The sequence below is a fragment of the Hoplias malabaricus genome, chromosome 7 (assembly GCF_029633855.1).
Source record: "Hoplias malabaricus isolate fHopMal1 chromosome 7, fHopMal1.hap1, whole genome shotgun sequence".
NCBI classification, from domain to species: domain Eukaryota; kingdom Metazoa; phylum Chordata; class Actinopteri; order Characiformes; family Erythrinidae; genus Hoplias; species Hoplias malabaricus.
In genome coordinates, this window is record NC_089806.1 from 36,100,718 (window position 1) to 36,125,507 (window position 24,790).

Genomic DNA, 24,790 nt, shown 5'->3' on the forward strand with positions numbered 1-24,790 from the left:
AGTTCACTCACAAAGGCCTTAAATAGGATATTTTCTGTTCCCTATAGTCGAGCTCGCTTTTAAGTGCCGAAGCGAAAAAAGTAAGTTTACAACTCCTCGCACAATGGAGCTCTTCACTCTCAGGTTGCCGAGACCCGGGCTGACCTGGGAAAGTTAATTAGGAGGCCAACAATGAGCGAGCCCGAGCAAAATACCTCGCCTCTCCTCCAGCCAAAGATGTCATCCATTAATTAGGCAAATCTTTAAGGTGGGCTTATTGAATTTACAGAAAGGCCGCGGTTTGGGCGGGCTGCTTTTTTTTTTTTTTTTTTTTTCTGATCAGACCCTCGCCCCCAAACAATGCCTTCTCCTGGTTCAGGAAAGAGGGAGGGGATTGGCGGAGAAGAGGAGGACGAGAAAGAGAAGGAGGGGAAGAAAGGAGAGCGGTAGAAAGAAACGTATGGGTTGCAGAGCAGCCAGCCCTCAATGGGAGTGATGGGGAGATTCACAGGGGGGGGCTTTTTTTTTTTTTTTTTTTTTTTTACAGGGTTGGCAGAGGGTGGGGGGGTGCTCATGCTTCGGCGATGATGTCATGCAAAGGCAACCTGGGGCCTTGGGAAGAGAAGGAAAGAAGTGGGGGTGTCCTCCAGCCACAGAGGCCACTCAAAGTTAACATTACTGCATCTGGTCCAAAGCCCTTTCTGTAGAAGGACCCTTGGCTCCCACACACACACACACACACACACACACTTATAGAGCCAGTTTTACTGATCGGAACTCTCACCTCACCTCTGTTCTTTAACACAAGCATCATTAGCGCATTTTGGAAAAAGTCAGCAGCCACATGTATTCAATTGATTACAATGAGGGCTAATTTTTTACCGCATCTGTTACTAATTGATTCTCATGTTTGTTACAGTCCTTATTTACAATTTTTATATATATATATATATATATATATATATATATATATATATATATATATACAGATAAATAGATAGATAGATAAATATATAGATAAAATGATAAAATCTTGATCAAATTAATCATTTTAGTACCTCATTTTTAGTGGAAGTTAATGGGACCAGATTTGTCCCCCACTTATTTCTCATATATTTCTTCAATGATCAAACTTTAAGTAAACAGATATAAAACTGTGAGTTCGGTCTGACTGAGGGATGCAGTGCTTTGCTGCAGAATATGATTTAACATAAATATCATTCATCATTTACTGATGTTCTATATGGATTCTAATTGCCTTTGAGACTATTATTTTCACTGTAGTTAGCCTTCATTATTGTTGGAGTTTATTTTCTCCAGTGGCATGCCATTATATTCATTCATTCATTCATTCATTCATTCATTCATTCATTCGTTTGTTCCTTCATTCATTCATCAGTTCATTCATTCAATCATTAATTCATTTTTCTATCATCACTTTATTTTGATCGGGTTAGTGGAGGTGTGGGTAGCCATGACTCTGAGACCCTGGACTTGTGTAGTAGCAACACGACCCGTTGTACCACCATGCTGCACTCTCAAGTTTTCTTTTCTTTTCTTTTTTTAATTTATTTTCCATAATCGCTTCATCCTTTTCAGGGTTTTGGTCTGTTCAGAGCCCACTTACAATATTTGGGTGCAAGGCAGGGACACAACCTGGACTGTGCACCAGTCCAAGCTAATTTTACTGATTATTATTTCTCAGTAATGTTTTTTTTTCCTCACTTTTCAAACTAAAGGGGCCAAGCAAGGTCATTTTGAGCAATGGCACTTTTGGTTCCTTCAAGAACTTCAAGAATTGATTTTTGTAAATGTGATGCAAAAAAGGTAAAAGTTTCTAATGACAAAGGTCCAAACCAAGAACCGTTTATTTTTAGGAGTCGAGATAGCCGTTAATACTATCTGTCTTAAAATACCTGCTAAAACTTTGCAGAAGGGTTGCATTCATAACATCATAATGTCTTTCATGACAATAAATTATGTTTATAATTACAAAACACTATAACTGAGAGTGACTTACGCTTCCATGAGATAACAGAGGCAGGCCGATAGTGGTGCAAGCTTTCCCAAGGACTCCTATTGTATAACCAGGTGTTAATGCAAAGAATTGAACCGTGGTGGAGGGATTATTCTCACAGCAGTTATTGGTCATAAAAGCTGTTTTATGATGATGTTATTTCACCTGATCCGGTGTTAATACCAATAGACACTGGTTTGAATATGTTTTTATGAATGTTTTTATATACGTCGTCATACAATGCACAGCATGTAGATGCTGTGTAATCTTATGCTCTTCGGTAATATTTTAGCTCATATTTAAAGAACTGCAAAGTCGTTATGCTTTGACACCCCTGGATAAATGATTGATTCTCTACAGAGAACATACTCCTGCACATGACAATTAAAAAATAGCAAACATTTTGGCACATTTTATATTTTGTTTCTGATATAAATATTTAAATTGTGCATTAAAAACTGCATGCATTTAAGTGTGTGTCTACATGAATGTATCAGGATTGTCCATATTTGGTTCTCTGGCTAAAGCCTGTGGTCTCTGAGCTTGTTTCGAAGCTGACTCTCATGTAGGCGGCCAGTAATCTTTGTAGGGTTTTGAGTTGGGTAAGGGGGGGTGGTATATTTCAAGCCGCCCTTTTGACATGACCAGTCTTTGTGCTCAGAAGCTCGTACCCTTGAAGACAAGGTCCCCCCACCCTTTTCTCCTCCTCAGCCCACTCTGCTTATGGGGCACCAGTTGCCCCCCCACCACCTCATGGACCCGTCTCCCCCCGGGAGCCTAATCGGAGGGGTGGGTCTATGTGTTTTGTTGCTGGTCGAAAACAATCACTCTCCAGCCCATTACAGTTGCTGCACGTCCTCCTTTAATTGGTGTAACGCGCAGAGGAATGAAAGCGAGGGCGGCCCGCAAGGAGGAGAGCCGTCTCGCACTAAACTGCACTCAAGGGCCAAAAAAAAAAAAAAAAAAGAGAAAAAAGTTCACAGTTGGCCACTAACAAGGGGGCGCAAGGGGGGTCTTTCTTTCAGCGATATCACCCCCAAAAAAAAGCTGAACTCAGTGTTTGGACCCTATAAGTGTTTGCTGCTCTTCTCATTTGTAAACAAGACACAAAAATGACTTGGGTGAAAAAACTGGGAAAAGAATTCCCAGTGTCATCATTCCTAGTGTTTATATATATATATATGGGAACAAAATGTTGACCATTAAAAAATACATTTCACACAATGTACAAAAACAGCACATGTTCAAAATTAAATGCTTTCTTGTTTATTTATTTATTTATTTGTTTGTACCCTGAACTGAATAAGCTGTTACAGACAATGAATGAATGAATGTTTGTCTGATAATGCACTATGCAAATGTCAGAGACCACTTAATCACCAAAACAGCCATTAAGTTCATTACCTGTATTATCTGTATCTGTCATACACCAAAAAACGTCTATTACAGGAAATTAAACAAATGCTTCCATTCATTCATTGACTGTAACCGCTTATCCAGTCCAGGGTCGTGGTGAGTCCAGAGGCTACCCGGAATCACTGTGCGTAAGGTGGGAACTCACCCTGGAGGGGGCGCCAGTCCTTCACAGGGTGACACACACTCACACATTCACTCACTGTGGGAGGAAACCAGACTCTTCACAGACAGTCACCCAGAGCGGGACTTGAACCCACAACCTCCAGGTCCTGGGAGCTGTGTGACTGCGACACTACCTGCTGTGCCACCGTGCGGCACCCAAATGCCTCCAGCTTACTTTAAAATAGATCAATACTCAACACCCAGTCTTTCAATGCAGTGCACTGCCAGTTTAACACATACATAGCTCTGATCTTTACATCAAAGTTTTACAGCTGTATCCTCCATTAAAAGCTGTTCCCAACTGACATTATGTTCCACTTAAAGAGACACTGAGGTTCAAACAAACTACGCCCCACACACACCTCAGCTGCCTTGTACATTTCATTCCAAAGTGCATTTAAAATGGCTAAAGGGGATCTTTCTTAGGAGATTAGATATGTTTAAAACCCTTCCAAATGTAGCTCTGAAAATTATATACAATTTTCTGACACCCATACATGGGCATATGATACCCATCAGAGCACTAAATCTACCACCATATGATACATTAGAACAGTAATTACATCTGTTCTGAAAGGATGCGTAGCTGTGAAGATGCTGTTATAGGAACTGGACTGAGGGTCTGATGAATTACATGGAATGTGAGAAGTAAAAATCCAACACTGACAACTGCTCTTTGGAGATGATTACAACAGACAGAACAAATTCCCTACAGACCCCTCTCTCTCTCTGTCTTTTGTCTGTCTCTCACTCTCTCTCTCTCTCTTTCTCTGGGCCACTGAAGGTTGTCAGTCGGGCTTTATGTCCAGTCCGCTGGAGCTGAAAGAAGTCAGCATCGTGCCTTGTTATGAAACGAGCCGTGTGCGCGTCCCGTTTTGGTCCAGGGCAATTCTGAGGAAAAGGGGTGGGGGGGGGGGTGGCGGGAGACCAGCAGCGATGAAGTCAAAGCCGCCTTTGTGCTGCCCTCGCCGGCTGCGCGTTTGGTCATTATCCCGTCTGTATCTGGAGACTCCGGAACCTGGAGCCAAGCGGCCCGACCAGAGCAGAGCACAACACCGTCAACAACAATTAACTTCTCCACCAAACACAGGACATCAATCACACAGTGCTACCGCTTGGTTGGACCTCGGGGATCTAGTTCATTGAAAACATCCCTGACATGCAACTGTTGGGATCCCAAATAGGTTCACTACAGACAGCCCTTAGCAGGACTGTTACAGTATAATGCTGTCTTACAATATTATAACAGTGGTATCACATTCACAGTCACAGTGCCACTGATCATGATTGGAGGCTGTGTTCATTACTGTAATCTTTCATAGAATGTAACATCATGATGGTTTTATGGAGTAAATTTGAAGTAACTGTATTTAGCCATGACCTGATATTTGACCATTTGCAAGTGAAATGATGTATAAAGGATAGACTACACACACTATAATGCCAACAACCACTGTTACGGTCTCCTTACTAAGCTGAGAGTTAGAACACAGAGGCCTGAAAACACCCAGACTATATCTTGGGCAAAAAAAATACATACCTGAAAAGGGTGGAAATAGTTATGTACTTATGCTATTTTGGAACTAATAATGTGTACAAATCACTCCTCATATGTTAAATTACACAGAATGGTCACTGGATTAGGAACACTTGCCCTGAATTTAAACTCATTATCCATTTATCAGCTCCACTGACTGTACAGGATCACTTTGTAGTTCTACAATTACAGTCAGTTGTTCACCTGTTACTTCCCATACGTTCTCATCCCCATTTTACCCTGCCCTTCAATAGTCAGGACCCCCACAGAGCAGGTATAATTTGGTTGGTGGATCATGCTCAGTGCTGCAGTGACACTGACGTGGTGGTGTTGCGCTGGTACAAATGGCCGCCCAGATCGCTGCCCACAGGACGCTGTTAGTTGGATATTTTTGGTTGGTGGACTATTCTCAGTCCAGCAGTGACACTGATGGCTTTAAAAACTCTAGCAGCCCTGCTGTAGCTGATCCACTCAAGTCCACTTCTGTGCTTTGCTGTATGCTGTGGGGACCAGAATTGCTGTCAGTCAGCTTATTTATCTCTTCTCATTTGTTGTGATAGAAATGAATTTTATTCATATTGTTCGTACTGTAAATAATAAGTGGTCAGGAAAAAATAATGGCAGTAAATGCACATAATCACAATCAGTCAATTACGTAATCAAGACTAGCTTAATTACATGAAACTTATCATTTAACTCATTAAATCATTATTGTCTCAGAAATTGTTGGATGTCTATGGCAGGTAGATTTGTGGCCGACCAGAGACCCTCCTCCTGCATCAAGGTAACTCTGTCAAGTCAAAAACTCTTCTAGGCCTGCACTAAGCTGTCCAGGATTAGTTCTCCATGCTCTTTAGCTTTTGAATATTCATTCATTCATTCATTATCTGTAAGCACTTATCCAATTCAGGGTCGCGGTGGGTCCAGAGCCTACCTGGAATCATTGGGCGCAAGGCAGGAATACACCCTGGAGGGGGCGCCAGTCCTTCACAGGGTAACACAGACACACACACATTCACTCACACACACGGACATTTTGAGTCACCAATCCACCTACCAACGTGTGTTTTTGGACTGTGGGAGGAAACCGGAGCACCCGGAGGAAACCCATGCAGACACGGGGAGAACACACCAACTCCTCACAGACAGTCACCCGGAGCTGTGTGGTCCCTGGAGCTGTGTGATTGCGACACTACCTGCTGCACCACCGTGCCGCCCCCAGCTTTTGAATAGACTAAGGTTTTTTAAAAAAAGAAGAAGTTCTTCATTTGCAAAAATTGTTCATCAATCTATCTTTAGGAAAGACTTTAAGGAACCTTTTAAAGTGCGAATGAAAATCAAATTCTTTAAAGGTTTGCTAAAGGCCATGTAAAAGTACAAGTAAAGATTAGTTGTTGGTTACATTTATTTGTAAGTACTGAAGAATTTGGGTTATTTTAAAAATTCCATTAAAAAAAACAATTAAAAGTAAATATTGTCAGAGTGAATATTTCCTTGTGGATCTGGTATCACTCCAAAATCTTAAAGAACCAGTAATTATCCTTCTATGGCATTTTTCCAATAAGAACCACTGAACGGTCTTTTCTGATTACGTTTAAGGTTCTTGGACTCTCAGCTCTAAGCCATTCCCTGTGCGTGTGTTTCTCGTGCTTAGGAAAAACACTACAGTTCAATGAGGGTTTTTCCACCTTTTAAATACAGCCATGCTGTAGTTTACTTTGGGAGATTTGATCAGGCTGATGAGGAGGAGACTTCATAGACTACTGCAGATGGTTCGGATTGGAGCAGTCATTTCCATCATAATAGCATCAGGCCCTAATGGAATGACCACTGTGATATTCCTGGCCTAGTACATAGTAAAGTAAAGGGGCAGTTCATTAGCTCTCAGGACTATCTTGGAAGGCTTTTTGGAATGGTCTGCTCATTGGATGAGTGAGATAGCACTTTCTCTCGCCTGGCTCTACTTCGTTTCTGCGAGCTTCATCCAGTTGTCATCCCCATTTTTGGGCCATGTTTTTTGGACCGGGGGGAAGTCAGGCCTAATCTCTGTGCGGGAGAAAAGTGAAGCGACAATAACCAAGTCGAGCGTAAAAAATTAAAACGAAATCTCTATTATCAACTCCGCCATTTCACAGCAAGAGGGGGGACGGGCTAGTTTGTCATTCGAGTCAGACACCCAGGGGGCTGGAGGGGTGGGACGGGATGGGTTGGAGTTCATGTTGATGGTAGTTTGTTGGGGGGGGGCATGCCAACCTAGTAGACTCACACGATGTAGAGAGTCAGTAATATTTCACCAAAAATGGGGGCCTCACATTTGCAGAAAAAAAATCCCCCACCCCCCACCCCGTCACATCCCGCCGTAAGCATTAAATGCAGCCTGACTTTATGTTGTATAGGCAGCACAGAACAAGAAAAGGAGCACGGCTCGCCCATAAAAGAAGGCGCTTTTGGGGGATTAGGGACGGCCCGGAGGACGGAGAATAACTCCTGCATAACTTTGCAGCTCCTCTGGCTCTGCTGCTTAAAGGAGCCCAGTTTACTGAGGGAATGAAAGCTGCCTTTAGTTAACCCTTAAAGCTCACACAGGACCACAGCTCAGGCTCATTCAATCACACACTTGTAGCTATCACAGCAAAACAAATACCCTCCACTTCACAGACTGCTTTGTTTTTGTACACTCCATTGTATTTATCTGTAGCATAGTGCCTGTGATCTTTAATTTATTAATAATTACATATTATTTATTCATCATTCAGATTATTCCAGGTAACAGGTATAATGTTGGGTCTGAGTGGAGGTTTAATTTCTTTTTATATCATTTGATTTCCCTCTATTTTTCACTTATCACTGCTGTGTTCTGAGTTCACTCTTAACGTGATGTGTTCATTTTCACAGTACTGGATACTAACGTGCTGGCATATAGTTCTCAAGGAATTACTTTTATACAGGAAAACAATACAAATAATGAATCATCACAAAATAATGCATAGTATTTTGGTTTTCTGTTTTTAGTATAAATTAATTAAAAAACTAAATACAAATAATGAAATAATATAGACAGAAATTAGAAATATGAAAACAGATTCCAATATTTTATTTCTATTAATTCAGTTAGTGTTAAATTAATCCTTTCTAACCTTTCTAACACTATGTAGTATTTTTACATTAACATTACAGCGATGCTTCACTGACCTGAATTATGATAATGACAATCCAAGTATTCCCAAACGCATTCAACAGTTTTGAGATTTGGGCTCTGCAGTGGCCAGTCCATTGTTCTGAGAACATTAGCAGCTTATTTGTTTGATTTACAAATGATCTGCTTTTTACATTTCCTCTGCCTTCATGGCTCCACTTTCTATACACATAGTTTTAAGCTGTTTTCTCACTGTGGAAGTATTGAAAGAAACTCCACTCTTTCCAAGATGGAAGCTTTAAGTGCTGTTCTTCAGATGGGGAGAGCTCTGGTGGTTGTTGAGATATCATTTTTCAACTTTTTCTTTCTTTGTGCCAGTTAGATTATCTAATCTCAGAAATAGGTTCTGAAAAATAATTCATTTGTTTTTGGATTTTAGTGAAAGTTTTGACTGGAAAAGTGGGATCTGATAATATTTACTAATATTTTCGTTAATTAACGTTTTTTTTTTGTTTGTTTTTTTTTTTTTTTTACAATTAAAAGGCCAATTAGAATATTTCCTCCAATGTTTCCTCTTCACATTATGAAACAACTATTACACTAACCCCTGGTGGCTATTACAGGCCAACTAAACCTATTTTAAACCAGGACACCCCCATGTGGGAGACCCACTCTATGAAGGATAAAGTGGTGAATTCAGTAACTCCTAAGTAATTAATCTGATATACATTCTCTTTCATTAATATTGTTGTCTAGTTGCCTGGTATTTAAAATGACTTACTGCTTGCTAAAGATGGTTTAAACCAACTGTCTAGTTGTAGTGGTGATGTGTGTGTGTGTGTGTTTATTTTCTAAAGCTGTTTCCTTGGCTCGTCTCAGGCCTGGCGGTGGGGTAAAGGGGGACTTCACATGGAGAGGGGACTTGAGGCCCTGAATAGGCCCCTCTGCTTCTCAGCGCACAGCTGGAACATTAGAAATGACTGAGGTCGCCACGCTATATGTGCACACACTGAGTCTGCACGACTCACTCACACGCACCTCTCGCAGGGATCCCCTACAATATTTCCCACAGTGCTTTTGCCCCCCACCTCCTCCCCATCAGACAGAAAGAGGCTGCTTCAAACTCAAGGTTATCTAGTGGCTAGGAGCTTCTCTCTTTCTTTTTTTCCCCCTCCTCTTTCTCTCTTCTCATCCATGCTGCCCGCCACTTTTTTTTTGACACCATGCAATTTTTCGACCACACGAGCCACGAAAAAAATAATTACGGAGTCAAGGTAAACGATCTTGGGCTCGGGTTCTGATTGTGGTAATTGTCCCAAACCCTCAAATCAAGGCATCGCAGTCAATGGTCTTTAATGCGAAATTAGTGCCTCTTGATAACTCGCCGTCCACGGCAATCCTGCAGTCATCAGAGCTAATGGAAAGCGGGGGGATTCAGGATGCCTCGCATTAAGGCCTATTCTGCCAGGAGAGCTGCAGCTTTGGTGTCAGTATGCAGTCTTTTTGTGCGTGTGTTTATGTGTATGTGTGTGTGTGTGTATGCGAGCTGGATTGTGGCTTTAGATCTCCAGCACAGCCCTGTAAATGTGAAAAAATATGATGGCCAAAGTCATCTCTGGTAATTTTGGTAGGCTTCATCCAAAAAGATATGAGAGCCCACCAAATGCTTCTTCTTGGCTCAGGCCTAAATAAAACTACATGGTGCAGGTGTAAGTCTTACAGAGCCAAGACTGGGCAGTAATACAAGACTGTGATTATGAGACCTTTATAGGAAGGGATAATTGCAAGAAATCCTTAAATTTCATAGCTCTGAAGAGCTGGAGAGCAAACAGATGATGAGCACGGTGCTACTGCCATTGATTAAACTCAATCTAGAAGTTAGTTAATTAACCAGGGATAAAACATGGAGAAAGTCACTTATAAAATGTTTGGACTGATGCTCTTTGTATATGTCACCTATAAGCTGACAGCTATATTGCTGTGATTATTGGACGCATTATATGAAAGCAACACTAGATAAGAATTCGTATTTTTGCTCCTGGGCTCACTTTTTCACTTTGAGTGCTGTCCAAAAGTCAACGGGGACAGGGGAAGGTGTATGATGTTTACCTACCCTCCTCCAAACAGTGCAGTTTTTGCAGCTGATCCCAGAGAAGCTGTTTTCCCAAAGTAATACAGTATAGGGCCTCCCTTTGCTCTCACAACAGTTTGGTAATATTGACTTACTGTTTTAAATGCATTATTTAAAGAGGAATTGACTCCAGATTTGGGAGAGCGCTAACTACGTGAAAGTAAACACAGACCAAAAGTGATACAAAACTGAACAGCTCGAGTTACAGATGAGTTTTTGTGGTAAGTCAAACAGTGACTAAAAACATACAGGCACTTTTAACTTTAACCACAAACAAGCTACATTCAGCTTCGTGCTGAGCTTCTGAATTAAAACAAACTGATTTGGGGTTTGTTTTGCTGTGAGAGCATAGTTCTCCAGAATAATCTACACAACCTTTAATAGACATAAATTGTACCAAGAAAACATTACACACACCATTACACCTCCATCATTTGGTTTGTTGGGTCCCTTCGTGGGTCCCTGAATTTGTGTTCACTGAAATGAAGATCAGGTTACGTTTTTAAAATCTTCAACTGTCGAGTTTTGGTGATCTTATGCACACTGCAGCCTCAGGTGTCTGATCTTGGCTTAGAGAAGTTGAACCTGAAATGTTGTGCTGTTGTCTTCCTCAGTAATGCATTTTGAGATGCTTTTCTGCTCTAAACAGTTGTAGAGGGTGGTTATCTGAGTTACATTCAAATCCGTCAGGCCATATTCAGTCAAATATCCACAAAAACAACACTCGCTCTTTTTATTATTGCCCCAATCTGAGTCATTTCTAGAGCCTGTTGTGTATTGCACTGCTGCCAGATGATTGGCTGAGTAGATAATTGCATGAATAAATAAAGACATTCATAATAAAGTACTCAGTAAGTGTATATACAATAAAAAAAAAACCTTGGGATGCTATGAAATATTGTATGTTTTATAAGAGCTTTTGGCCTCAAATCTGTATGCTGTTGCTGAACACTATTCCTTTGTGCCAGATCTCTGTAGTGTCCCATACTGTGACCTCACACTGAAAGTTTTGGTTTTCAGTCACAATCAGCATCTCACAGTGACATGCGTCTTAAAAATAATTGTGCCGTCACAGAAAAATCGCCTTTTGTTTCCTTGTTATCTTGTGCTCCTTGGTCTTCCTTCATTTTCTGTTTTGGTTCTCCAGGCTTCAAAGAACATTTCAAGGATTTTTCAAGCGTTCTGCATAATTTTAACATTGAAACAAAGACTAAAAGAGTGGTCTGAAGTGGAATGGAGCATTGCCAGTAAATGTACTGACAAATACAGACTCCTTATATACTATCCCTACTATTGATATTACCTAAAACCTTTTTACGCATGTCATAGATGTAGTTGACCATTTTTTAATATTTTACATAACTATAAAGAACTAAATGTGGTTTTAAAATATGTCATTGCTATGTAAGAAGCTGGTTTAGATGGGTACCTCGTTGATTCCTCTTTAAAAACTAAACCGTTTTAACACATCCATGTTACGCCCTGTATTTCTCAATTAAAATTGGAACAGCTGACAGAAAGCATTGCTGATAAAATTGTTTGCTAGCATGATTAACTGGAGAACCATTAGCTAGCTAAAAACTGAAATAGATTGAGAGACCAAAAACAGATTGTATCTACATGATTTTATCATCATTATGAGAAAGATTGTATTGTATCATTTAAATAATATAATAGCATATTGCCTATATTACAATACATTGCGAATATTTCCTCCTTATCGTTCATTAGATTTGCAAAAACTCTCATGAGCCAAAAAAGATAGAGAGAGAGATTAACAGACAACCAGAGGCAGATAGATATACAAACAGACTGTGACAAACAGATAAACAGAAAGAGCTGTTTGTTCATTCAATCACTGGGCGCAAGGTGGGAACACACCCTGGAGGGGGCACCAGTCCTTCACAGGGTGACACACACTCACACTTTCACTCTCACACTCACTACTACGGATGTTTTTGAGGAGCACCTGGAGGAAACCCACGCAGGCACAGGGAGAACACACCAAACTCCTCACAGTCACCTGGAGTGGAGCTCGAACCCACAACCCCAGGACCCTGAAGCTGTGTGAGATAGACATACACACTGAGATACATAGATTTACAGACAGACAGAAACAGATATACAGACAAACAGAGGCAGATAGACAGGCAGACAAACAGAGGCAGGTAGTCATACAGAGACAGATCAGCTGATAGACAGAAACATCAGCACGTGCTCCGCTGTCAGTGGCCGAGATCTCGCGGGAGTTGGTCATGTGACGGGCGCGAATTGGGAGAAAGTCAACAGGAAGAAGAAGCGTCTAGGAGCTGGAGCTGCTCTAAACATGGGGCAGTTTACGGCTCATGGCCGGGTGAGGTGTGTGGTGTTTTGGGGGAGAGCTCTGGTGATACTCGGGGCTCTGCAGCTGTGGGTTTGCGCTGCGGAGTCGAGCGACGCTGAGCTGCAGCCCTCTGTGTTTGTGGAGCGGGGTGCGGCGGGGTCTGTCGGCTCGGTGCCCCTCTTTTCTCCCCTGAACCTCGCCGTTAAATTTCCAGAGGATCTGGAGGTGACGAACCACTGCCTGGAGCTACTACACCTTTTCGGACAGCGTTACGAGGCTCTGGCCAACTGCCTGGTCTCAAACGCCCGGCCTCTCAAAGTCTGTCAGAACTGCTACATGGCTAACAACAGCTTCTCCGAGATATACGCAAATATAACCTCAGACCAGGTGAGCCTTCTCTCTGACAGTAACTCGGGTACTCAGTAGTAACGTTATTCGTTTGAAAATCCTTGGTTTTATTAATATAGAGGGAGTTTGTTTTATGCCCTGAAACACCCCTCCTCCTGCTTTCTGTGTGGGTCACATGAGTGATATCTCGTGATTGTGGTCAGCTCATCTGCTTTTCTGGCGCTTTTTAGCAGTCTGTCGCTATTTAAACTGAATGTGGACTGTACTTTTACAGCTGTTTGTGAAAACGACCGTTCCATTTACACATACATTACACATTAGTTCATGTTACAAAAATAAGCTTAAAAGTTAGCAATTTTCGCTTATACAGTCACTGTTATGAAGTCATCAGTTTGTATTATCTATCTATCTGTCTGTCTGTCTGTCTGTCTATCTATCTATCTATCTATCTATCTATCTATCTATCTATCTGTCTGTCTGTCTGTCTGTCTGTCTGTCTGTCTGTCTGTCTGTCTGTCTGTCTGTCTGTCTATTTATCTGTCTGTCTGTCTGTCTGTCTATCTGTCTGTCTGTCTATCTGTCTGTCTATTTATCTATCTGTCTGTCTGTCTATCTGTCTGTCTGTCTATCTATCATCATTGTGTTCTTCATGATGTCTAATAAATGTAATAAACATATAACTAATATTTTTAACGCGGTGAATGTAGTGTTTCATTGTCAGCTGGTTTTCTGTCATGGGGAAGTTGGGAAGGGAAATTTTCTTGATGTTTTACATAATCAAATACAACCCCTGTTTTTGGGAAACGAGAATCTATGACTTTATTTTATGGCTTTATTTACCAGAATCAAGCACATCGAAAAGATTGACAGTGTTTTGCTGACCTGCTTGAAAAAAAACACCTTCATATCTGCAATACACTCCAAATAATTTGGGAGAGGGCAACATAAGAGTTAAAATCTTATTGAACATTCAACTTACAATGCTTTTGAAACATTCTGCAATAAGAAGGAGAGTATAAAGTTATAAAATGAGCATCCACCATGGTTCACCAATTTCACTTTGTACCTTTCACTGAAGTGGTACCAAAACTCAGACGGTGATAACCTGAGCTATGATCATAGGAGTGTGTGTTTTCAGGAAAACAAGCATTAAGTGCCATTCCAAAAACAACTGAGACCATCCAGACTGTCAGTGAAAGGTACAAAGCCAACTTCTGTAACTTTTGGGTGTGCATCAGTGACAATGGCTTGGGTGACTTGCATATATGAGAAGGTACCGTTGATGCAGAGGTGTGTATTTTGTATGATGGAGTGTTTTCACACCTGCACGTTTTGGTCTTGGGGCAGTTCTACTGGCAGAAGTAATGGAGCAGACACTCCGAGACCCTAATCAGTTGATATTCTCTTGTGAGAAAGTTGGGAGGGAGAATCCCATTTATAATGTGCATAATTTAAAAGTTTATTTGCAAAGAAAGTAATTCAGAATGTGACATTTTTCATAGTTCTACTGAGCTCTGGCTGTTGAAGTAAAATCTTTGAAAAAGCTAGTTTCTTTAAGAAGTTAAAAGGGTTTAACAACCTATTTATTTTAGTGAGAGGGTACGTTTTGGCCAGCCCTGATCTATAAATGGGTGTTTCACATTACACTACTCTTATTGATTTTTATTTATGGAGTTATTGGCAGTTTAGATCTAAGCTTATTCATGATGTCATGGCACTACAATTTATTATAGTTGCTGGGGTTTTATATAAGGCACTTTAAGGCAGATCAGTCTGCTTGTGAGATTTGCATCCCTCAGGGAAATATCTTGTAACTCACTCACTCACATTTTTAAGAAAATACATCCAAATTATTTCAGTGCTTTGGAGTCAAAGGTATATCAGCCATACAGCAGTTAACTGTTCTAACACATACCATGTTACATTTTCTATCTCCACAGTCTATGCCTGAAAATATGAGTTGCCATTACAGCCTGATGCGCTTGGATAGGTTGATGTTGTTGAACAGCCTTTACAGCAAAGTAGCAGAGATCTGGTCTGTAGCTGATTGCAACAGTGAGTACATTAATGTGGCATTAGAACATTTGGAAAATAATCAAGTGCTGTGTGTGGTATAGATTGTTTTGGATCTAAAATATTGAAAGGGCCTCGTAATATCATTAAAATGTTTTTGTATCCACCAGATTGCCTGTCTGCAGACCTTCAGAGTCTATCTAATAGCACCCTTAAGTTCCTAGACCGTCTCAATACATCCTTGAGCTGCTTTGAGGAATACCAGGTAACAAAAAATACACTGGACCTTTCATTGTAATACTATGAGATGTGTATATATTGTATGCAATTGCAAAAAAAATGTTTTTTCCAAAATGCTGTGCATAAAAATGTTCTTATTTCTTAAAAACATTAAAATATAGACAATAGATTTGAGTCATTCTGGACCATTTCTCTTTGTCCATTCTTTATGAAATCTGCACAGACTTTGAAAGGCTGCTGATGTGTTCAAATGATGCTTGTTTTTTTGGACAATATAGGGTAATATGTAGTAAATATTTAATTGAAGAGCGAGATGAATTGTAGTTGTGTTAACAATAGGTTTTTTGGGTTGTTTGCATCAATTACTAACATTTTGTGTGTGTGTTTTCAAACAGGGGAACCATTCAGAGCTGTGCAAACAGTGTAAGACTACATACAAAGACCTTAATGATCTGTATGGTAACACAAAACTTTGTATTGACATAGAGGATGGGGTGAGTACATGCTGCAGTCCCTTTATATAGGCAGAAATGCATGACTTTCCACTTATCCTTTTCTTATCAAAGCTAGTTATTTTGAAATCAGTGAAGATGTAGATTTGTTAAAAATATTATCAGTCTTTCCCCTAATTCCGGCCACTCCTGTTTGTGGTGCAATTCCGCTCTCTCTCTTCGCCAATCGCACTGGGTAAAACAATAAAACATAAGATCAAGCCCTAGTAGGGCATTTAAACATCAGTCTTGCAAGAAATCACATATCCAAACAATATTTAATTATCTCTAACAGTGTTGTAATTCTTTGTGTACAAAACTGCATGTGGAACACATCACATTTCCATTTCGCGACAGATATTTACTCAGTGTAAAAGTTAGCTTAGCGGTTAGCCTCCTTTTCTCTGAGGGGAAAATCTACTGCCATTATAATCCTTACATGTAGAGTACGGATACCAACACAGGACAAACGTAATCTCATTGTGAACCTCTCAAAACCACTGAATGTGGTAGTAACTGTCTCATTTGACTGTCACAAGCAGGGGAGGTGGCCGAAGTTAGGTGGCATCAATAATCGTAGCAGTATTGGCACCTACTTAAACAAAAGCGTTTTTATCTAAAAACATATTTTCTTTCAAAGTCAAGCAAGTCTTGGACATTAATCTACACATATTTGAATCCTGAAAAATGTTGATTTGAGAGCGTAAAGTACTTCTATTAAATTTACAGTTAGCTAAGATTTCCAATATTGTAATTAAAGTGGCCGGAACTAGCGGAGTATTTACGCTAGCTTAGCATTAAAGGGCATTTTGACCGGTTGTTTAAAACTCTTCTGCTCCAGATGAGTGACCAGTAGTCCAAATGAAAAGGCCCTAGTGGGGAAATGATTTGATGACTGGGATTATTGATTCTCTTTTGTGGAAAGGTGTCAGAAATGAGGATCTGCTTAGTGTGTTAATCTTTTTACTACGTCTGTTCAGCTGTGCTGAGAATAGTGTCCATACAGAAAAAACACTGATTTAACATTTACAGAAAAAAATAATTATTTTCTATTTGCCAACTGCAAGATGCACACATGACTATTCACACTGTGGAAGTACCGAAATGAGTCCTGTAAATTGTACAGTGAAATATAAACATGTACAGGTAAAAATGTTTTAAAGGTTTTGTTTACAAAAAATATTCTAAAATGTTTATAATGTTCAGCCTTTTAATTAAAAACAGAACTCAAAATACTGACTTTATTTTAGGTCTTGAATGTAATACATAATTTTATAATGTGCATTGTGTGTGTTAAACAAAACTCTTTCTTTTTGCCAGTGTCTAATTGAACTCTAGAATATCACTTTATTCTCCAAAGATTTGGGGCGTATAATGCTGTCAGTTAATGCTGTCACAGTAGAGTTCACGTTCCTAAAGCACTGTTCGCATAGGCAGCACCCTAACAAGTGTTTGGCTCACATTTCCAGATGAATGTGACACGGCGTTTGTGGAGCAAACACTACAACTGCTCAATCCAAAGTGATGAAATTGTTCCAGTCATCGCTGTGTCCGGCTTCATGCTTTTCCTCCCAGTCATCTTCTACTTGAGCAACTTCCTCCACTCGGAACAAAAGAAACGCAAGCTCATAAACCGTGAGTAACTCTCTTCGCCAGACCTATTGTGTGTGTGCTACAGGGAGGGGGAGAGGGGAGAGGTGTCATACTCCGTTAATGAAGTGTAGGGGGGGCTGCAATTATGTAGACAGTAGAGTTACAAAACTAATGCGACTGACTGTGTATTCTCTTCTTCTGACCATGTCTGGCAGGGTAATTTTACTATAATTGACGTAGCGAGTTAGGGTTGATTAGTCTATTTGACATAAATGCAGTGAGAAACAACACAAAAAATGACAGGCTGTTTTGTGCAATAGAGTACTTTTACATATATAATTAATACACATGTGTTTGTGCAAGTCTGCCCTGTCTGTGACTATAGCACAATCCAGTTTTAATTTGGAATATTAGACAAGGAAAAATGGGTAAAATTAGACTCCTCCCATAATTTTACAAGACCTCGTACACTACCACATCATTTAGGGAAGTCACCATGTGACATAATTTTGAGAGCCAGACCACGCCCTAATTACCTCTCCACAGCTCCATTTATACCTCTTCACTCTCACGCCATCGCCGTGTCGAACAACATCGCACCCACCACCACCCCAGATCCCCCCTTTTTTCTCTCTGACCATTTAAGTGAATTAAATGGTGATGCTGGTAAAATACTGAATAAATATCACTTAAATGTGTTTTTGTGAAACTGGGGAAAATAAAGCTCTTGCTTCAAGACTGAGAAAAAAACAATGACATTTCTGTTCATCCTTCCATTTTAAGCCTCAACACTATGCATCGGGAAGATTTGTTGCTTACAAAAGCAATTATAGGGAAAAGAAAATAGTCAAAGCAACAACATAATCAGAACAAAAGGACAGGTGAGGCGGCACAGTCGTGCAGCAGGTAGTGTCCCAGTCACACAGCTCCAGGGGCCTGGACGTTGTGGGTTCGATTCCCGTGCCAGGTGACTGTCTGTGAGGAGTTGGTGTGCTCTCCCAGTGTCTGCGTGGGTTTCCTCCGGGTGCTCCGGTTTCCTCCCACAGTCCCAAAACACAGGTTGGTAGGTGGATTGGTGACTCAAAAGTGTCCGTAGGTGTGAGTGAGTGTGTGAATGTGTGTGTGTGTGTGTTGCCCTGTGAAGGACTGGCGCCCCCTTCAGGGTGTATTCCCGCCTTGCACCCAATGATTCCAGGTAGACTCTGGACCCACCTTGACCCTGAACTGGATAAGCGGTTACAGATAATGAATGAATGAATGAAGGACAGGTGACCACAGAACCTAGTCCACTTCATGATTGTTTGGGATTTCTTGGATGGTGCGAAGCAGAAAAATGCAATTAAATTATAACAAGTCTCACAAAAAAATTATAATAATATAAATAAATTATTGCTAGTTATAATAAAAACAAACCCACTATGTATTGAAACATTATACCATTAGCTTTTTTAATTTCTTTGAAACCATTTTTATTTAAATACATTTTTATTTAATGGTCATTTTTGATTATGAGTGTATATATCAGGGGTCACTAATATGCGAGTGGAGGTCCGGACGCTGTCCTGTCTGGACCTGTAGCTGATAATCTATTGAGAACTATTTGAAATAGTGTTTATTTAAAGTGGTTTTACTCGAATCAATGACAAACACAGGGCAGGGCTCCAGACGCTGATGCTCTGGGGCCAATAAAAAAAAGCCCAGGGCATGAGATAAAACATCGTGGGAGAAAATAACCAATTATTTAGAGCATTTGTTATTTATTATTCATTCAAATGTTGATAAATATTATGGCGTTCTGGACCTCAATACATTTTAGTTAAATTAATATGGTGATAAATGAAGGCTGGTTTCTGAACTGTGCTGTATGTTCTCTCTTTGGTGTAAACCAGCAACAGAGCGTATGTTCTTGGGTTCTTATTTCAGGGAATGCTTTCAGTAAGAATTCAGTGTTCGTTCTCTGGCTTTTAAAGCTGAACTTGTGGCCTGTAAAATTCTTATAAATCACATTCCAATCTGATTATTCTCTTCTATTCTCCTGTTCTGCAGCCAAGAGGGTCAGGTCCAGCCAAAGCCTGATGAATATCCAGGACAGGCTCAGCTGAACGGAGCGGGGAATTGGAGAGAAGCATGATGGTCTTCCACTGCCCTTTCCTGCCAAATCTAAAGGCACTTTCTGGATGAGGGATGGATGAACAGCTCTGTCTATGGGGCTGGACTTAAACATCCTCCATAACTGATCACTGACTTGAAGGTTACTACTTGGTTATAGTCAAATTTGTAGTATATATTTGATAAGTCCCCCCCACCCCACACACACGCACACACAGATGCTCAATTCATTAGCTTCATTTGTTCATAGACAGTCTTTAAGATGACTATTGTTTCATTACAGATTTGTGGTTTGAGAGAGAGAGGGGGAAGCTGACCACGGCTCTAAGGGAGCCTGGTTGGTTATGCAGTTGTCCCACTGCAGCTAAGAGGACATCTTTATGCCTCCTAACAGCTTTCATTATTTATTTCTTTTTGGGAATGGTGGTGGTACTGAAGCAAGCACTTGATGTCCATTAGTGAAGGACCCATTAATAAATGTGTGGTACAAGGTCAAAGGTGCATGCATGGAGTGAGGAGGAAAAAGCAATGTCTGAAATGAAAGGAGAATGCACTCCATAAGAAGCTAAAGAACTATACAGGGCACGTGCTGCTTTGGCCAGGGCTTTTTCCCCCCCCTTTATTTTTTTCTCTATCTCTATCCTCTCTGCTGCTAATGCGTTATGAAATAACTATGTGGTCATGATGTAGCAGCCTGACTGGTTATTTCCGTAAGAGCAGGGGAGATGTGTAATGGAGAAAGGAAACTGTTATTCCACTGTTACATTTGTGATTGTGTGATGTTCAGTCATTTTTTTTTCTTCCGATTTGTTTATTTAAAAGCTGTGTACATTGATTAATAAGAGTCTTCCAAATGTAAGTGCTGTACATTTCGCCACCAATGAATCTTGCATATTGTTTTTATGCTGTGACAAATGAGGCCTAATTGCTGCAACAGTGACATAAAAGGTCATTTCAATTACTTAGACGTTGTATATCATTTCAGTGAAACCCTGAGCTAATTGGCAAAGCATATTATCATTTTTTCTGAGATTTGTCCTTGCTGTGGTTGAAAAGCCACTGGTGTTGACAGGAGGCTGTTGTTTTTCATTTATTTTATTTATTTATTTACTTTTTGGGCCACTCCCCTCCCTCCATCATTAGCAACTAATCTAAATGTAGGATAAAGTTACTTGACGGAAAAATCGCAACAACATCCATCAAAGCTGCCTTGGCTTTTTGGTCTTGTGGAGCGGAGCCACTGCCTATCACACTGGCCGTTAAGCGCATTGTGCCTGATTTGTTGAATCATATGATTGCGTAGCGCTCATGAGGGGAGCTGTAAGTGGAAAATAGCCTTTTCATACGCCTTAAGCTTGTGGCATAGTGAGAATGACAGCTTTCATTCCTATAATCCGTGTGCCTTTCTTTGCTCCGCAAGCAATCCGTGTTGGGGGCTGAAAGTCATTACTCCTGACTTGAGCCGCGCATGTATCCAGGCGGCCAATCACATGTCCACGTGACCACGAAACGGGTGTAAAAGCTGAAATACCTAGGAAAAGCATGAGCAAAGTCCAGCCTTGCCTGACAAGACCCTTACAGAGGATGAGGGAAAATGGGAGGGAATATGAGATTATCCTCCATCATGCTTTGCCCTGGTTTGAATCAGAGCAGTGACTTTGGACCTTAAGTAATGAGCGCATTATGAAATGCCCCGAGCTCTTAAATGAACAAGTACTAAGGCCTTAGGCCAAGTAAATGTGAGCCTATAATTAAAACATTGTGTGTGTGCAGACTCTAAACATACATTTCAAAAGCAGTTCTTTTTGTCGTTTTAAAATGATACACTTAATAATTCTCAAGCCGTTTATTGTCTTCGTATGAAGAATTAAAAACACGAGAAGAGATGATGCGAGTCCAAACCAGACTTTGCTCTTTAATACTTCTCTGGCCTGCATCAGTGGCGCTTAATTTTATTTCCAAATGACCTTTCTGGTATTGTCTGTTGAAGTGATGGTATCTTTAGAATCAGGTCCAAGTGTTGGCCTGGTATTACATTTTCTTAGGAAACCATCACTTCAACCGTCAACACAATCTCTACCAGAAAATGTATATGTGAATGAATTGATATATATTTTTAGGATATATTCAAGGTACAAGCATGGCTGTTAAGATTTTAAATGTCGGGTGGTGTCTTGGTTAACCAAGGGCATGTGTCCAAGAGAGCATAATTGGCCTCCCTTTCTTTCACCCTATCATTGTCCCATTCTCCACCAAGAGCTCTGAGCTGAAAGAGGTTGTTGGATAAAAGCAGCTTGAAAAGAAGTGGTGGTTGGCTTCACATGTGCTGAAGGAAGCATGTGCTAATCTCACCCTCCTAGCTTGGTAGCCTTGGTGAATAGCATGTGGGAGTGATGGTTAAGGTGTCCTGACTAGTAGTATTTCTGCATGGGTTCAAAATGATAAAACTATAAACATTCAACAGAAACATTACCAAATGGAATCGATTAATGGGACTAATACACTTATCTACCTATATCATCTCCAAAGAAGTTGAAACAGTCTACGCAGAGGAGGCCAATTTTAAAAGTAAAGTCAAAAATTTGCTGTCATCTCAAACCAGCCTCAGTGGTGTTAGGGAAAGATTTTTACTTCTGGACTAGTACATTCATTCATTCATTCATTCATTTGTTGTCTGTAGCCACTTATCCAGCTCAGGCGCAATGGGCGCAAGGCAGGAACACACCCTCGAGGGGGCTGCTCTAGTATATGAAATGCTTAAAATCAGAAATGGCCGTTCTTCCTTTATTCATATCTTTAGTTGCACAACCATACAGTGTTCTCCCAGGGTCTACACAGGTTTCTGGGGTTTCCTCACACAATTCAAGAACACTTATGTTAATAAGTGTATTGGCTGTCTGAAATTGTCCACAGGTGTGAGTATGAGTGAGGGGTTGAGTGTGTGTGACGCCTTGTGATAGACATGTTTTGTTCCTGCCTTGCAGCCTTGATTCAGATAGGCTCCTAACCCACCATGACCTGGATCAGGATGAAGTAGGTAAAGAAAATGAATGAATGAATAGAAGAAGGAGGAATCAAACTGTATTGAGCTGTGGCTGTGGTGTTCTGAACTGTTAAACCAACCAATCACAACCACGACACCTCATTATAAAAGCTAAACCTTCTGGAAACTTGGTAGCTATACAATATTTGGAAGTTACTAGGACACACCTTATCTCTGGGGCAGTGGAATCAGAGGAAATTGATTTCTAATCATTTTATTTGGATTTTCAAACAAAGGTTTAAACGTTAAAATTGGCTGGTATTGGTGGTTGTTATTATCAAGGGGCAGAATGATGTAATAGTAGAATAATAATGATAGATATAAAAGTAATTTGCCCTTGCTCTTTGCCTCTATGGTCAGTAAAGTTGAAATCCTTGCGTTATGTCATTGTTCCTGATTCTGTAACAGATCTGGTGTTAAGTTGCACGCTCTGCTTTGTGTGTAAAGAACACTTGTGTTGCTGATCAGGAGGTTTTCTTTTTCACATTGAGTTACAGCCATGATGCAATAACCAGAGCTTTTGTGCAGTTTTACTTCAGTGCGGCTGGTGTATTGCACCCAAAACATATTTCCAAGTTCAGAAATAACCTTAGAACATAAACTAAACACATTTATGTAGCCCATTAGCGCTTATATGAAGATCATAGCTCTAATGCAGCCATGGTTTCATTGGGATCCATCACATACCTATGATAACGTGTCATTGAAGGAACAACCCTTTGAGTTATACATTCATTCCAGGCTTTCCCACACTTTTCAATGCTGTTTAGATGCGAACTAAAACTTTTACGGCTTTGCTACTTTCTATGAAGCCCATCTCTATAAGCCTTTATATGTGCAGTTTTAATTCTTAGTCATAAGGCACTTTATAATGAGCTATAACGGCTTATTTTGTAACTTATAAACATATAGCTACATAGTTGGCATCAATTATAATGAGTTTTAAATGAATTATAACCTGTGCATAAATATATAATACATATTAAAGATTCAATCACTAGTTGAAGCTCTTACTGATCATTTATGATCAATTTGTAATTGTTAAAACGTATTAATGGTGTTTTATAATCTGTTTAAAATGCTTTAAAATTAATAGTGATGATGATAATAATTATAACTCATTATAAGAGACTTATGAGGTATTATTGGAGTTTATAAGTGTGCTTATAAAGCATCATTACCTAGTTGCAAACATAACTATATTTATAAACTATCATGTCCGCTGTTATCCACTTAGCACTGAATATGGTGATGTTTTGTTGCACTTTTTGAACATCTTGTACTGTTTTAAGCCACACGGGCCACTGGGTCATGATTAGAGTCCTCCACAGATATCCAGCATGTGCAGCTGCATGAAAGGGGAGTATTATTATACTTGACAGGGGTCAAAGTCTCTAGATCGGGGGTTTATGGTATTATGATAGATTATAGAATCACTTCATTAGTCATTCAGGGGCTTGGGCCGAGCTCCTCGGCTTTAAGCTTAGGACACAATCTCTGTGTTCTCACTCAACCACCCCTCGACACTGTAGAAGCCTGTTTCCTTTCAACAATTGTTAGATTCTAATTGATGAAATGATATCTGGAAATAATGAGATCTCATGTTATGGACATGCCGTCTCTGTGTGATGAGGTTCTACCGCATACTGACCACATGCTATCTCAGAAAGAGGAGAAGGGGTCTAATTTCATGGCATAAGGGGTGGGGGCCTCAGAAAGTGGAGAAAGGATCTAATTTCATTATTGTGAAAGTCAGTATTATGAATTAGAATCTTACTATGACATGATAAGTCATTATTATGACCCGGTTTCTCATAATCGGGGCTAACGAAATGGTTAAGTGGTAACAATAGGCTTCCATCCAAAACCTCAGAAGTCTTGTGGAAAAGTTTGAACATTCCTGGGCAAAGGCCCATGGGGGTTGTCTTAATTTTCTGTTAAAATAAGTTGAAAATGTTCTTTATAAGGAACAAACGTAAATGGGCGTATTTCTCTTCACATTTATGTGCAGTTTCTGTTTGTTTTCTGGGTTTTACACTTGAAAGACTACAGCTTTTAAGTACGATACACGCTGGAGCTTTTGTATATGCCTTGTTTCATTATTATTTAATTCAGTGTTAAGTTATGGAAATTAGTATCAATCAACAATCATCAACGTGTGCCATTCGACCAAACTTCTATGGCAGGTCAGCTGGCACTGACATCACAGATGCTGAAGGGGAAGCTGTGTCATAAACCTTTAGTGATGACTT

The 24,790-nt window shown here is 40.2% G+C and overlaps 1 protein-coding gene across 1 annotated transcript; it reads left to right on the top strand.

Annotated features, from left to right (window-relative positions):
• Positions 1-12,617: 12,617 nt before the first annotated feature.
• ostm1 (osteoclastogenesis associated transmembrane protein 1) lies at positions 12,618-23,513 on the top strand. The gene is made up of 6 exons (XM_066677571.1): positions 12,618-13,088; positions 14,990-15,104; positions 15,233-15,327; positions 15,698-15,796; positions 17,263-17,428; positions 19,433-23,513. Exons 1-6 carry the CDS (start codon positions 12,705-12,707, stop codon positions 19,486-19,488), a joined length of 915 nt encoding a protein of 304 aa, XP_066533668.1. The 5' UTR covers positions 12,618-12,704; the 3' UTR covers positions 19,489-23,513.
• Positions 23,514-24,790: the final 1,277 nt, after the last annotated feature.

What these genes read in the sequence shown, in the direction of transcription:
- ostm1 (XM_066677571.1), top strand. Translation starts at nt 12,705, where the DNA reads ATGGGGCAGTTTACGGCTCATGGCCGGGTGAGGTGTGTGGTGTTTTGG. An exon ending in CAAATATAACCTCAGACCAG is followed by an intron (nt 13,089 to 14,989) that starts GTGAGCCTTCTC and finishes CTATCTCCACAG; the next exon opens with TCTATGCCTGAAAATATGAG. An exon ending in GTCTGTAGCTGATTGCAACA is followed by an intron (nt 15,105 to 15,232) that starts GTGAGTACATTA and finishes TGTATCCACCAG; the next exon opens with ATTGCCTGTCTGCAGACCTT.